Genomic DNA, 16685 nt, shown 5'->3' with positions numbered 1-16685 from the left:
GTACACACACACACATTTATGAGGTAGGACCCTATGTATTGTTTTTATTGTCATATGGGCTGTGTAAACTGCAGGGCACACACACAAACAGTAATGTATCTCAGTTAGTACAGTGTTTCCGCTAGGATTTCTTTCAGCAGCGGTGGCAAATACTTTATATCTGGTTTAAGTTTACATTGAAAACATTTTACCACCCCAAAAATTAGAAACAAAATAATAATAATAATAAAACAAAATAATAATATATATATATATATATATATATATATATATATAGTGCCAGTCAAAAGTTTGGACACCTACTCATTCCAGGGTTTTTCTTTATTCTTAATATTTTCTACATTTTAGAATAATAGGGAAGACATCAAAATGATGAAATAACACATATGGAATCATGTAGTAACCAAAAAAGTGTTAAACAAATCAAAATATATTTTATATTTGAGATTCTTCAAAGTAGCCACTCTTTGCCTTGATGTCAGCTTTGCACACTCTTGGCATTCTCTCAATCAGCTTCATGTGGAATGCTTTTCCAACAGTATTGAAGGAGTTCCCACATATGCTGAGCACTTGTTGGCAGCTTTTCCTTCACTCTGCAGTCCAACTCATCCCAAACCATCTCAATTGGGTTGAGGTCGGGTGATTTTGGAGGCCAGGTCATCTGATGCAGCACTCCATCATGCTCCCTCTTGGTAAAATAGGCCTTACACAGCCTGGAGGTGTGTTTTGGGTCATTGTCCTGTTGAAGAACAAATGATAGTCCCACTAAGTGCAAACCAGATGGGATGGCGTATCGCTGCAGAATGCTGTAGTAGTCATGCTGGTTAAGTGTTCCTTGAATTCTAAATAAATCACCAACAGGGTCACCAGCAAAGCACCCCCACGGTTTATGGTGGGAACCACACATGCAGAGATCATCCGTTCACCTACTCTGCGTCTCACAAAGACACTGCGGTTGGAACCAAAAATCTCAAACTTGGACTCATCAGACAAAAGGACAGATTTCCACCGCTCTAAATGTCCATTACTCGTGTTTCTTTGCCCAAGAAAGTCTCTTCTTCTTATTGGTGTCTTTTAGTAGTGGTTTCTTTGCAGCAAATCGACCATGAAGGCCTGATTCACGCAGTCTCCTCTGAACAGTTGATGTTGAGATGTGTCTGTTACTTGAACTCTGTGAAGCATTTATTTGGGCTGCAATCTGAGGTGCAGTTACTCTAATGAATTTATCCTCTGCAGCAGAGGTAACTCTGGGTCTTCCTTTCCTGTGGCGGTCCTCATGAGAGCCAGTTTCATCATAGCGCTTGATGGTTTTTGCGACAAAGTTCTTGAAATTTTCCGAATTGACTGACCTTCATGTCTTAAAGTAACGGTGGACTGTCGTTTCTCTTTGCTTATTTGAGCTGTTCTTGCCATAATATGGACTTGGTCTTTTACCAAATAGAGCTATCTTCTGTATACTACCCCCCCCCCCACACCTTGTCACAACACAACTGATTGGCTCAAACGCATTAAGAAGGAAAGAAATTCCACAAATTAACTTTTAACAAGGCACACCTGTTAATTGAAATGCATTTCAGGTGACTACCTCATGAAGCTGGTTGAGAGAATGACAAGAGTCGGACAGCAGAGTGAAGGAAAAGAAGCCAACAAGTGCTCAGCATATGTGGGAACTCCTTCAAGACAGTTGGAAAAGCATTCCAGGTGAAGCCGGTTGAGAGAATGCCAAGAGTGTGCAAAAGCTGTCATCAAGGCAAAGGGTGGCTACTTTGAAGAATCTCAAATATAACATATATTTTGATTTGTTTAACACTTTTTTGGTTACTACATGATTCCATGTGTTATTTCATAGTTTTGATGTCTTCACTATTATTCTACAATGTAGAAAATAGTAAAAATAAAGAAAAACTCTGGAATGAGTAGGTGTGTCCAAACGTATAATAGAAAACACTGTAGTATATACTCAAAACAAACTCCCTTATGTGTTAGAATAGTGAGGGAGAAATTGAAGCTACTGGCAGGATAGCTGTACGTCATCCATGCCGTATGTTTGCGCATATCTTGATATTGAATTGCATCTAAATTCCTAACATATTTTATGGCTATCCAAGGGCAAATAGGAAATCAAAATAAATCTAGAGAGCAACCATATACCTAATGTAAACCCATATTGACAAAGAGAAAACTAATACAGTGAATGTTATATGAAGCTGTCAGGCTCCCAATCAGAAATTATCTAAATCTACATCACCAACTTGTGGCTTGAAGAGCTTAGAAAAAATGTAAATATGTCGTTGCCCATATATGGAAGAGGACAATGGAGGACATAAGATAATGAAAATATATCATAAAATATGTGAATGTCTCATATGTATGCAATTATGTTAAGGAGACCGTAGTCTTACCTGACTGTGGGGTGGGTATCCATGGTAACCAAGGGTCAGGGGGTCATTGTTCTGAAATAGAAGAGAGCAGACATTTAAAAACAAGAAAAATTTAGTTTAGTTTGTCCAGCCAAAAACAAAGGTCACCAATTATTATCAATTTTTACATCCATTTTACAAGTTCGACCCTTTTTTGTGTCCGTTTTAAATTCTATAATCTTCACTCCTTTATTCCCTCTCTCTTTCCAGCCAATCATCTCTCTCTCCTCACCAGTATATTCCATGTTCTAGTTAATTGATGCATTAAGGGCCAAACTAATCAAATTAATTCTGCCTGTGCCTCACACACTCCTCTAGCTAGCTCCTCCACTCAATGTCCTGGTGTGTCCTCTTCTCTTCTCACCCCAGTGGAGCTATTGTGTGTTAGTTAGGAGAGATGAGAGGACAGGGAGAGAGAGAAAGAGCGAGGGAGGAGGAGGGGGCAAAAGAGAGAGAGAGAGAGAGAGAGAGAGAGAGAGACTCACAGTAGCTCTTAAATCAGAAATAGGTCACAAGTGTCATGGAGTATACTGCCTGCCTCACATCATCTGCCCTGATGCAACCCGCTGTCCGATTCCGCTCATTTATTTGCTCCGTTATAATTGGTGGTGTTGCAAGAGAAAGGGAGACAATGGAAGGAGAGATGTAGGCTAGCTAAAAAATATTTGGTGAGTATTTGCCTAGTGTCCTCATTAAGATCTCCTCTACCCCAATTGTGCTATCAGTTAATGTTAGGTTACCCGATGTTAATTAAACTGTGACTGTCTATTATAAAACACACACTTGTAATGCACTTTATTCACACGCATAACACCATGTACTGGCATTTATGCAATGTGTTCTATTAAAATACGGCATGCGCTTTTTTACAGCAATTACTATACGCCTGGTTTGAGGGGAATAAAATATATTGGCTTGGCTGTGTCTTTTTCTGTATCGCTACATAGAAACCATCTCTCATTTCTGTTTTTCTCCTCCCCCCACCCCATCTCCCTTTCATCTGGAACCAATGGCCCTCGCCTGTGTTGTCCCCGGAGGGAACACTTTGCTCCGCGCGCATCACAGCTTGAGCCCTCACAATAAGTGCTGTAGCCATCTACCTTAAGCCCCAGGCGCTGTTACACAAACACTCCATCATAATACTTTTTATGGAATTCAAAAGTAGAAAGTAAAGAGAAGAGTTGCTCTGCTTGTTCACTGCCGTTTGAGTAAGTGTCCTGGAGAGCCAGAAATGTACTTAGCGAGAACAGACTTTTGAGGCAACAGTAAATTATTAATTGCCTTTTAGAAGCCTGACTAACATGAATAAAGTATAAACATCTATTTGAAATGGTGGGTAAATTCCCTGAACTGTTGTAGTCATGAAGACAGACACGCAAGAATACTAGTCAAATCCAGACACATTTTTTAAGGGGCACCGCAAAATGGGATAATTATGTTGAAAGATGGATGGGGGAAGGGCCGGGGCGAGACAGTAAAAACACATCTGGAATAAATATTTCTGGAATAGCTAAAAAAAACAAAAACAGGAGGGCGATCGAGGAGAATGAAGGGATGAAAAGGGGGGAGTGGAAAGCGAGGGAAGAACCCGGGCTAGACGAAGAGAGAGAAATAGAAAAGGGGTTTAAAAAGAACTGTCCAAAGGAGACGAGGACTGTGTCCCAAATAGCACCCTATTCCCTACAAAGTACATATGGCCCTGGTCAGAGTAGTGCACTATATAGGGTGCCATTTGGGATGCAGATGAGGACAAAGACAGTAAGTCATACATAAGCAGAGTCATGCGCTTAATTTCCTTAAGGAGAGGAGAGGGGGAGGGAAGAGGAGAGGGGGAGAGAGTAGAGCTGTCTGATCAGAGCATGTCCACTCAGACAAACACTAATACAAAAATGCATACTCTCTCTCACTCACATTCAGACACGCGCATACACACGTGCACTCTGGATAACGGCGTTGCTATAATCTAATGCACACAACCACCCAAAATACTCTCATAAATACACACACACACCAGTTGTGCTATCCCCACACATTACAGTGAATCTACTGGAGTGACTCCATCTAGCATCTGCAGCCTTTTAAGAAACCATCCTAGTATGTAAATGCTACTTCTACTTATGCCTTCTGTCTTTGTCACATGGACAAATGGGCTATTTCTGTTGAGGAGAAGCTGAAGACAAACTGGAGGAGGAAAAAGAGGGAGAGATCAGGAGAAAGTAACAAGATGTCTTTGAAGTCAACAGATGGTGAAATGGAGGAGGAGAGGGGGGACTCCTGGGGGATAGGGAACGGGATAGGGCTTGATGGAGGTGAAAAAGAACCCAAAAACAGAGGTATGGGTTGAGAAGGGCAAGGTGTGTGTGTGTCAACGTGAACAGGAGTTCCGTTACTTCCAATGGTCCAAGTTTCTCACTCACATCACCAGTTCACAGGATTGTGGTAATCTCTTGTACACATGGATCCAGTGCTCTCCCAAAACCACAGGGTGTGTGTGTGTGTGTAGGGGTGATTCTTTAATTTCACAGGCCACCTGGTTATTCACTCATCATGTGATACAGGATCACTTTCTTATGGTGTAGACTCCAAGTAGAAACCACATCAAATTTCATTCCATTTTTCCCAAAGAACTTGAGGGCCAAGAAGGCATGATGCACTCAGGAGGATGTGACTCCATTTCATCCACAGAGCCCTTACATTCTAAGCCTCATAGCCAGCCAGAAGATCCAATAGTATATTATAGCGCTCTATACCCATTTTTGTCCCTTGACACAGAAAACCTACACTTTCAGACCTATGCTTTCAGAGGGGCTTTAGCTGGTTTTAGTGGAGGTTGCCTGTATGTGCAGCTCTTGGATCAGTTTGAATGGTTCCTGCTGATGGTTGATGCTAGAACTGGGGCACGAAAATCTGATTCTAGATTTTTTCCAGTTTATCAAGACAATGTCAACCTGCAATACACTGATAACAAATGAACCCCAGCTACACAGAACCCAAAATAAACAACTTGGGGGTTGAGTCAGTGGAGGAGACCGTCATCATCCTCTGAAAGAAATGGGACCAAAACTAAATAAATATTCTCAAACTCACAGCAGGAGAGGAGAACATTTTTCTTGCTGACGTTTCATTCTATTTCGGTCGGGCGGACTGAAATGAAAGTACATTTGAGCGCTGCTGCTCACTACTCCGCAGACCTGGGTTCAAACACTATTCAAAATCATTCCAAATTCCAAAGCATTTAATATGTGCTGGATTGAGCTGGCCTGACTTTAATGGACCAAAAGTATAGCCCCAAATATATAAACCCGGCCCATCTGGCTCTCTGGGCATGACTAGAGCAAACGCTCGAAGCATTTGAAAGACTTCAAATAGTTTTGAACCCAGGTCTGCTGCTCTGTGATCCTCCACCTACATTAATGTTGTAGTCAAGTCATTCATCCTGGCCGCTGTCACCCCAGGCGTGTCCCTATTAGGTTAGGAACACGGGTCGCACGCTGCGTGACATCAGACGCAGGGAGCTCTGCATAAGGAATCAAATTGGATCTGACAACCTCGACATCTCCGAAATCTTGATTTGCGGTTCTTATTCTAATTTCTACCTATGCATTTTGGATCGCAGCCAAAGTGAAATATGAAGGTTTTTAAAGTGCTATGCAGCTCCAGGGTAAGAATATGAAATAGCAGCTTCATAAATTGTATCATTCGGATAAACCCAGTCAGGTTAGAGCTTTTATTGTTATGACTGAACTAAACTCAGCAAAAAAAGAAATGTCCCTTTTTCAGGACCCTGTCTTTCAAAGATAATTCATAAAAATCCAAACAACTTCACAGATCTTCCTTGTAAAGGGTTTAAAAAACACTGTTTCCCATGCTTCTTCAATGAACCATAAACAATTAATGAACATGCACCTGTGGAACGTCATTAAGACACTAACAGCTTACAGACGGTAGGCAATTAAGGTCTAAAGAGGCCTTTCTACTGACTCTGAAAAACACCAAAAGAAAGATGCCCAGGGTCCCTGCTCATCTGCGTGAACGTGCCTTAGGTTTGCTGCAAGGAGGCATGAGGACTGCAGAGGTGGCCAGGGCAATAAATTACAATGTCCGTACTGTGAGACGCCTAAGACAGTGCTACAGGGAGACAGGACGGACAGCTGATCGTCCTCGCAGTGGCAGACCACGTGTAACAACACCTGCACCGGATCGGTACATCCGAACATCACACCTGCAGGACAGGTACAGGATGGCAACAACTGCCCGAGTTACACCAGGAATGCACAATCCCTCCATCAGTGCTCAGACTGTCCGCAATAGGCTGAGAAAGGCTGGACTCAGGGCTTCTAGGCCTGTTGTAAGGCAGGTCCTCACCAGACATCACTGGCAACAACATCTCCTATGGGCACAAACCCACCATCACTGGACCAGACAGGACTGGCAAAAAGTGCTCTTCACTGATGAGTCGCGGTTTTGTCTCACCAGGGGTGATGGTCGGATTCGCGTTTATCGACGAAGGAATGAGCGTTACACTGAGGCCTGTACTCCGGAGCGGGATCGATTTGGAGGTGGAGGGTCCGTCATGGTCTGGGACGGTGTGTCACAGCATCATCGGACTGAGCTTGTTGTCATTGCAGGCAATCTCAACGCTGTGCGTTACAGGGAAGACCTCCTGCTCCCTCATGTGGTACCCCTCCTGCAGGCTCATCCTAACATGACCCTCCAGCATGACAATGCCACCAGCCATACTGCTCGTTCTGTGCGTGATTTCCTGCAAGACAGGAATGTCAGTGTTCTGCCACGGCCAGCGAAGAGCCCGGATCTCAATCCCATTGAGCACGTCTGGGACCTGTTGGATCGGAGGGTGAGGGCCATTCCCCCCAGAAATGTCTGTGAACTTGCAGGTGCCTTGGTGGAAGAGTGGGGTAACATCTCACAGCAAGAACTGGCAAATCTGGTGCAGGTCATGAGGAGGAGATGGACTGCAGTACTTAATGCAGCTGGTGGCCATACTATATACTGACTGTTACTTTTGACCCCCCCCCCCCTTTAATGTGTAAAATAGCACAAGCACACTATTTCCAATTAGGGAATAGGTACCAATAGTCAAAAGTAGAGCACTATGTAGGGAATAAGGTCCCATTTGAGACACACACTAACTTGAATAGTGTCTATGACAAAGTGTGCGATGGCTGATGGTCCTCTGTTGCGTGATGGTGGAACAGGATGGCTTATCACCACCACATCCCATTCTACTGGCATTAACCAGAGGTCATGATGTGGTGTGATGAGCAGCGTGCCAAACATTATGTGATAACACTCAGTACAGGTTAAGACAGAATGAGAGAGGGAGAGAAAGAAAGAAAGAGAGCGGGAATGTTGAGAGAGAGAAGTGTGTGAGACGTGTCCAGTTACTTGACTACTTTAAGAGGAATAACGTCACCTATAATACAACACTTTCCATGATTCATCCTACGCATGGGGGAGAGGCCGGGAAGAGGAAAGAAGTTAGATGTGGAGAAATGCAAGCATGCATTTATGAAGTCATTTCTTGGAAAGCTTAGCGCTGCTCTTGCTTAAGGAAGGAGAGCTTAATATCTCTTAACCTACTTTCAGCTGAAATATTAATGGAGGCATCAGGTCAGGGGAATAAGAACACAGCACTGGTACCTCGTCTTCACTAAGTTGAAAATTATTAACAGTACTCAATCTAATGTAGTAAGAATGAACAGTCTGTATGATAATACTGTGTAAGCCTATTGATTACAATAGACAATAGGAATGTAATGCAATGTCAATAAATGTACATCACCAGCTTTTGTAGCCAAAATATGATACTAAGCTCTAGCGCCTACATTAGGCAGTGTGTGTGTGATTAATCCTCCCCCTGTAGATAGGGATCTCAGGGATCAGTGTGATTCTAATGCCCCCTCCTGAATAAGCGGTGATCCCGTTAGCCTAGCGAACAAAGCCTCTTTACTGCTGGTGATAGGGCAAATCTGCTCCCTACTACCAGGGAGGGGTGGTCTACCGGGGGGATCCAACAGGGAGGGGGGAGAGATCTTTCTCCCTGGTTCTCTGTCTCTCGCTCCTTTCCTGACTGACCAACTCACAGACTATCAATTCCTTTTTAGGAGCTAAGGGGCCATTGATCCATCCATACCTCTCCCTCACACACACACACACACACACACACACACACACACACACACACACACACACTTCCATCCATGCTGTCTGTTTTAAGTGAATTAGATGCTATAAGACTGTCGTTCAGCACCCCTGTAGAAGGAGAGTATAGTGGTGAACTGCCTCTAAAGCCATTAGTCTCCCTCACTATTACATGAGGGCAGCAAACTGGCCAATTCACCTCCATTACCGCTATTTACAATGGCAAAGAGATGGGCATTTTACCTTTGGATGGATCGGTTAACCTCCTGCTGCAACTTAATAACGCAACATGATACATTTAGTGCGTCACGTGACATCCTGCCTATGTATTTCTCTAGAGATGTGGAAAATATGGGACAACACTGAAAATTACTGGGTAGCCGGACCAATTTGATTTGGTTTAAATAAATCCGTTGTGATGATACTGGTAGTTCCATCAATTGCATCATTAAGTGGTGCAAATGTCACCGCCAAGTGCAATAGACTACAGCATGTGGGTTTGACTTATGTTACAGTAGGACTAAAGGCCTAAATAAACAGTCAGTGATTGTATCCCAGTAATAAAATGGGACGTCTTTGTTTACTTTGAGTTCCCCCCCCCCCCCCCCACTCCCCTTCATCCCAACCCCCCAAATCACACACGCAAACATTTCACTTCCATTATAAACCTAATTCTATAAACACCAAGACACCAGACGAAGTACGACTGTTTTAGCATAACAAAAGGTCACTTTTGTTTACATACTTGCTATTTGAAAACATGCCTTTTCTCAGTGATAGAGATAGGCCAAGTACCGCTGCTTTCGAGGGGGCACAATAATGTAACCGCTAGAGCAAGAGCATAGTCAAGTAAAAATGTCGTTGAATAGGCCTACAATTAGAAAGGAGAGCTGAAGCGTTGTAACGTTTTAGGAAAATGTAACAGTTTTGAGTACACGTCAAAAGACATGGCAACACTGTAGCAGCCTCCGTAGTCGTCGATATTAGTAGGCTATATATATATTGCTTGCGGAGTCGGCGGAGAGCTAAAAGCAGAGATAGCCTACACCTATATCTCTCTGGCGACATGCTAATTAATCACACCAGTGAATAGATTAAAATGGTCGGAAGATAACTAACCTAGCGACCTCATTCGAGTGCTAGATTAGATAGCTTGGGTTAGCATGGTGTTTCCCGTGCCATATGTATCGTTTTAATGCTTACAGTAGCGAATATTTAGGCTATTAGCAGGCTAACTAACTTGAAAACAGCAGCTTGAGATCAATGCCATCTATAACACAGCGCTTTGCTTTGTGTGTTTTGGCTGTAAGGCATGCCAGTGGGCGTATTAATTCGAAAAACTGTCAATTCAACTGCCCACTCCTCTCTCGGTTCCCTCTCACCTGGCCGACCTCTGCGACTCCTCCAGATCCGTCAATCCGCGGACGCTTGCACTCTGCGCCTGCCGATTCCACCAGAGCTGCCGATGTCTGCGCGTCAGATGCCGGGTCTCCTCGCTTCATTCCCCGGACAGCTGCGCCAGGAGCCCCGGTCGAGTTGGGATGCACCCCGGCCATTGTGTCCTGGAGCTCTCGATCCCGGTCCATGATAGGCCGAGATACAGGCAGCATGATTGATGCTACGTCGGTCGACATTAACATTTAAAAACGCCTGATGTTCCCTGTCTATTGTTAGAATGATCACCTATCCCTTTTTCCTTGGCCTCTGTCGAACTCTTTTCTGTGGTCAAAATTGTTTGTAAGAAACCGATTGCGGTTTTATATAGTCTGCCCCTATATATCCACTGTTATGCAACCCTTGATTTGAAAGATGATCAGATATGTATAATCTGATAAAGAAATTCGATATAAGCACTGATAACTGCTTGTTTCTGTCAAAGGGTATTTTTGTTGCCCTTACTGCAATTGATAAGACGCAGTTTAAAAATATATTTTTAAAAAAGTAGTTAATTTTCACCTATTCATAGCCTTGTGTTTAGGCCTAGCCTACTAACGTTAGTCATGTACAGCAATATTCAGTCTGCAGAAGGCCTAGGCTATTACATCGTTTTATTAACCTCTAATTAACAACTAGACTACTAAAATACAATACAAATACTGTGCCTGGAATAATATGACCATTCACCGCTGACCCCTTATTTGTGCCCGAGACAGAAATATTTTACGAAAAAACATCAACATCCTACCTCAAGCTCAGGACTAAAATCACTAAACATGTCTTCCCTGACTGCTATTGCCTTTTTCAGTCTATTCGCCAGACTTTCGCATGGTGAGAGGGTTATTGAAAGTCAATCCTCGAGAAGAACTCTCCCCATGTTAGTCTTCCGTTCTGTGTTCGGTGAATTCCCAAAACAAAAGACAACGGGGCTGCGGTATTTCCTTTAGTCTTCCCTAGTTTTTTCGTCCTTATCCCGGTGTATTCTCGCGGCGTGTACGTTACAGAAAGGAAATTATCTTCCCTCCCCCTCTCTGGTGCTCTCGTGTAGTTCCCTCCCTCGTTCCCCTTGGTCGTGCGCCCTCATATCTTCCGTTCTCTCCCTTAGAAAACAAACACACACACGCAATAAAAAAACGCAGTGTGCCGCAGTGCTTACAAACATTTCAAATGGGGGGCATGTGAGGGCCATGTTCATTTTCACAGCATTTTGAAGTTGTACCTAGATTTCTTTAACGAGCAGAGTATGAATGACGCATGATTCTCGTGCTCCTCCTTTGGAATAGGCTATAGGCCTACTAACCTGTGCTGTAAATAAAATAAATATTTTGAATAAGGTTACATGATTGCGCTCCTATTATTACACAATAGCCAGGTCAAGGTCTTTGGACCCCTCAAGAACAAATCAAGAGCCTCTGGAGGCATTCTATATCCTGGTTGTTTAGAGCTTGGCTGACACCCAGTGGTCAAAATGTATGGTCTTCATGGGAATTAATGAATATAGGCTGAAATAATGTATGTATAGGCAATATGGAAAAGGTCTGCTGACTTATCTAAATACTAACCTATAAATCTATTCAAAATCTATTTTACACAGTAATCACATTGAATGCTATAACAATGTATGGACCAACACTGGAAATCCAGGATGTTAGTTCATGCTGTTCCCTAGAACCTCCATAGGCCGAGTCAGTGTGAACGTAAACAATTGAGGAGTCTGGTGGAGTCAGCTTCATGCCATCCAAACTACACTAGACTGCCTGGGAGCAAGAAACACACAGTCTCCTTTTAAGGGTTTTTATTAGTGGTGAACGAGCAGCCTTGGGCCTGGAGATGAAAACAGAGAGATGGAGAGGAAAGAAAAGAGAAAAGTTACAATGGAGATGTATTAGTAAAGTTGAATCTGTTCCACTGCCGACAAAGAAAATCTTACCAGTTAATCTTCCTTGATTATTGCTTTCTGTCTGTCTTTTCTCTGTGGAACGGAGAGACAGGAAATGCATTAGTTCTCTTTTAAATAATTCAAGTAGCCTTAATTACAAAACCATATTTTTCCTGTATGGCACCAAACGTCAGCCTTTCGCTCCATTTCTGGAAATTAAATCATTATGAAAAATTGCATGTGAATGTTATTATGGATGCGTCCAAACGGTACCCTACTCCCTATATAGTGCACTACTTTTGACAAGGGCTCTGCCCTCTCATTTGGTCCGTATCCAGTGGTTGAACATCGTGTCCGTATGGTTCCTTACAGTCACTGGCCGAAACATCCCTCTACACACAGGCTGCCATCCAGCGGTGAACACACTTCAGTAGAACACATGAAGTAAATCTAAGAGGAAGAGGGAAGGAGAGAGAGAGAACAGAGGAAAAGGGAGGGTCAGATGAGAAGCAAGTCAGCCACACCTGCAGACAGTACTGCTTACTGGCCTCTTTTTGGCCTTTGGCTATGTCTCAAGACTCCTGTTCTTCATGACTATTGATAGATGAAAGGGCTAGATAAGTTTCCCACCATTAATTTCACTGTCATGCCCTGCCAGATCACTGAGAATGGAGCAAAGAAAACAGGGGAAGATCCCTCCTTTAAAAGTATTAAGACAGCCATTGCCTCCAGGTTAAGGGTCTAATGCAGGGGGCAGCCCTCACCTCCTCATGGTCCTCCATGTTCTGGGTCTGTCTAGAGGTGAGGAACTGGAAGGTGGAGATGGTGAACCTTCGTGTCTGGCCTTGGTGGAAGGGTGGGGGTGGAGGAGATGGGTGAGGCTTCTGAGGGGCCGGGTCCAGGTGGTTAGGACACCTACAGAGGCAGGGGTGAGAATGTGGTTATTCAACGCAACAAGAAAAGCTCTTTCTGAAGATACTTTTTCCCCCTCCATCACAGTGATGGTCTGCCCAGTGACACTATGTACAGTTTGTCTACACTATATTATAATGTAAAACGAATTACTGAAATTGAACCCCAAAGAATAGTTCACTACAAAAGTATTAGAACAGTGAAATGTTTTGTTGTTTTGAAATGAAATTATAAAATGACTATGAGGTTGAAGTGCAGACTCAACTTTAATGAGGGTATTTTCATCCATATCGGGTGAACCGTTTAGAAGTTACAGCACTTTTTGTACATAGTCTCCCCCCATTTTAGGAGACAAAGCATTGGGACAAACTCACGTGTATTAAAGTAGTCCAACGTTTAGCATTTGGTCCCATATTCCTAGCATACAATGATTACATCAAGCTTGTGACTTCAAACTTGTTGGATGCATTTGCTGTTTGTGTTTCAGATTATTTTGTGCCCAATAGAAATGAATGGTAAACAATCTATTGTGTCATTTTGAAGTCACTTATTGTTATTTTAATGGTAAGAGGTTAACATGTCTTGGGGGTATGATATGTGTCTAACTTGCTCACTTATTATTCATGATTCATTCAGGACTATCCATAACCATGGTAGCATCCACATTAATGTAGAAGTGTTTAGAAACATTTTATTCTTATTTACAAAAAGAGTGACGTGTACATTACTTACCATTAATTTCTATTGAGCACAAAATAATCTGAACAACCAAAACAACCAGCAAATGCATCCAACAGGTTTGTAGAGTCACACACTTGATGTAATCATTGCATGCTAGGAATATGGGACCAAATACTAAACTGTTGACTACTTTACTACACATAAGTGAATTTATCCCAATGCTTTTGGTCTCCTAAAATGGGAGGACTATGTACAAAAAGTGCTGTAATTTCTAAAACGGTTCACCCGATATGGATGAAAATACCCTCAACTAAAAGCCGACAGTCTGCACGTTAACCTCATAGTATCATTTCAAATCCAAAGTGCTGGAGTACAGAGCAAAAACAACAAAACTGTCACTGTCCAAATACTTTTGGAGCTCGCTATAGTTGTTGAACCCAGACATGTTGGAGCCTAGAAGGTCAAAGGTAACCCTGCAGCGTACCCGTTATAGAGGAGTACCCAGACAGTCTGTCCTGATCTGGGGTAGGCCACGCAGTAGTGTACCAGCAGGACCACTTTGTCATCTGGGGGGTTGAGCAGACGCACCTCAAGGTGTAAGGGTTTACCCAGGAGCATCTGCAGGGGCCGGTGGTACTGGGGGTAGAAGCTACTGTACTGCACGTCTGGAGAGGAAGTGGGGAAAGGGTGTTACTTTAATATGTTCAACTTCAAAGTATCATTTCAAGGTGCTTGACTGAATGGTTCACATACTGTTAAATGCTCCAAAAGTGATCCTCATAAGTTTACATGCAAGACTAACCACTACCACTTGAAGTGCGGAGTTGGAGGAACCAACAACGGCAGCAAATGGGTGAGATATGTGAGCAACTGAAGCTGCATACCTGTGGCAATCCTGAGCTGGACCCCCAACACCCCCTGGGCCTGAATGGAGGAGCCCAGGGAGGGGCTTTTGACCAGGAAACCAACACTCACCACAGAGCCAGGAGTGTACCGGCACTCAACCAGCAGCCTAGGAGCAACGGGAACAGCAGCAGGGAGGTCACAACTCACCTATTGTCAACTCAGATTACAGAATTAGTCAGCTACTTTATACATTCCTGCACTGAAAAAATAAACGTAATTCCTATTGAATACAATGCTTCACTCAAAATAATTCAACGCATTATTATGTCCTCTTGTTTGATCGGAATGTGTTTTTCTTTGCTAAGTAACAGCCTATAAACCCCAATGGAGAAACTAAATATAACTGACCTAACAGGAGAGTCTCTGGTGATGGTGCCGTAGTTGAGGGTGATGGACTGGACCGTGTTGATTATCTCCACCATGTATATCACCGTCTGGCCTACCTCCTGTTAGAACAATAGGGTCAAGTTCAGCAGGGAGAAAACGTTTTAAAACTGTGATACTACCTGAACTTGTCCAATTACAAACACAGATTGATGTTTTCCACTGCAAAACATTTTGCTACATGAACCCTACCCAGATGTCAATCACTACCTGACTTTACCAAGCAGAACAGTTAAAAAATATATAGTTTTGGGGCATCTCCGAGCCATGTTCTATCGATTCCTGGGGTCATTTCATGTGTCTCTGAGCTCTTAATCAGAAACTCAGGCAGAAATACAGCCGCATCATACCCGCTGTATTTCTGTATTTTGAAAGTCCTATATCTTGAAAACTTGCTGACATGCAAAACATTTTGGGACTGTATCAACAGTGGACTAATGAAACAAATACCAAAATATAGTTTGAATGGAATGTTGCTTTAAGCCCAGCGCTTTCCAGAGCACACAAATTGATTCAGATTCTGACATTTTGGAGAGCGATATTAATGAAGTGCACCCATTCAGTAACCCATGAGGTTTAATGGAGTCCCAAACATTGCTAATCAACAGACTTAAAAAAAATCTACTCAAAACGGTACAAGAAGATAATTAGGGGCCACTCACGTATCTGTGCGCCCCGCAGCCGCCCAGTGGGATCTTGAATAGGGCATAGTCGGGAGTCACCCTCTGAGGCGTGCAGGTGGGGTTGCCGGCGGCAGCGAGCAAGGCGGGGGACAGAGGGGGGTCCGTGAGGGAGGCGGGCACCGAAAAGACAAAGTGGCGGTCCAATGTGCATTCTGGGAAAGGACATGCATACACTCTGGGTTAGCTAAAGGTTACATAAAGGTCATGATCTAGAGTGGCGTTCCCTAAGGTTCTGACTGATATTGGGACCCTAGATATCTCAGACAATTAAGATTCATCGCAGGGGTGAATCTTAAATTGTATTTTCTTGATTCCTCATGTCCTCTCCCTGCCTCCACAAAATGCATTGGAGGAGAAGGTTGGGAGAGGACACGAGAATCAAGAAAATACAAATTGAGATTCATTTTGGGTTATACTTACCATCCATGGGGTAGTAGCAAGCAGAGGGCTTGGTGCTATAGCAGCAGCCCAGAGAGAGGCACTTTGCCTTGGATTGAGGGCGGGGGCCGCAGGGGAGGCTCTGGTCACTGGGAAGGTTACACTCTACAGGGGATACACAGGAAATGTCAATGGACAGGAGTGACCAGCAATATGAATGAGCTGGATATAACAAGCTACATATTCCCTTATTTCCATTCAGACAACACAGGACAGGAAAAGGCGCAACGCTCGCTCCCCATTCAAAACAAATTTTTTAAAAGATTGACGTTTCGGGCCATCAAAGCATTCATCAGAACGAGGTTAACCTGTTGTTTTACCTTGACTAGAAACTGGTATGGAAACTGGACAGGACAACTGGGCCTTTCCTTTTTGTCCGTTCAACGTGGAGTAAATCACATCAATGCGGTGCTCTTTACCCTGTTAGGCACAAAGATCGGACAATACTACTGTAGTCATGGTTGTTCTGGTGCATTCAGACTTGGGTGATTACCTGGGCCCGTATTCATAAAGCATCTCAGAGTAGGAGTCAGTTTAGCCTTATAAATCATAATAAAATGAGATTACATGGACGGGGGAGGACCTGATCCTAGATCAGCATATAAACACACACCTGGACAGTCATGTGACAGGAGTTGAAGGGGAGGGTCAGGGTGATCATGCCGTCCTTTCCCTTGCTCACCACATACCCACAATGCTTTGGGGCATCCTTCAGGCTCCTCTCATTCCCTTCGATGTCTGAGAATGATACGTAGCCATTATTTCACAACTACTAAGACATTT

The 16685-nt window shown here is 43.4% G+C and overlaps 1 protein-coding gene across 2 annotated transcripts in view; it reads right to left on the bottom strand.

Moving 5' to 3' along the window:
* The window catches only part of LOC311124837 (RNA binding protein fox-1 homolog 2-like), a 35800-nt gene extending 24364 nt beyond the window's left edge, over window positions 1–11436 (bottom strand). Inside the window, exons 1-2 of one of the 2 annotated variants that reach the window (XM_084198940.1) lie at window positions 9965–11436; window positions 2403–2453 (exon numbers count right to left, since the gene is read on the bottom strand). In XM_084198940.1, the coding sequence (XP_084055066.1) occupies window positions 2403–2453; window positions 9965–10222 (309 nt within the window). In that variant the 5' untranslated portion in view covers window positions 10223–11436. The remainder of the gene's footprint in view (window positions 1–2402; window positions 2454–9964) is intronic. The other variant, XM_084198939.1, reaches the window with a different exon arrangement.
* Between the last annotated feature and the right edge of the window lie 5249 nt (window positions 11437–16685).

Source organism: Coregonus lavaretus (genome assembly GCF_964263955.1).
Source record: "Coregonus lavaretus genome assembly, contig: HAP1_SCAFFOLD_276, whole genome shotgun sequence".
In the NCBI taxonomy this organism is placed as follows: domain Eukaryota; kingdom Metazoa; phylum Chordata; class Actinopteri; order Salmoniformes; family Salmonidae; genus Coregonus; species Coregonus lavaretus.
Note: the sequence above shows the minus strand (reverse complement) of the source record. Positions and strands in the feature narration are given on the sequence as shown.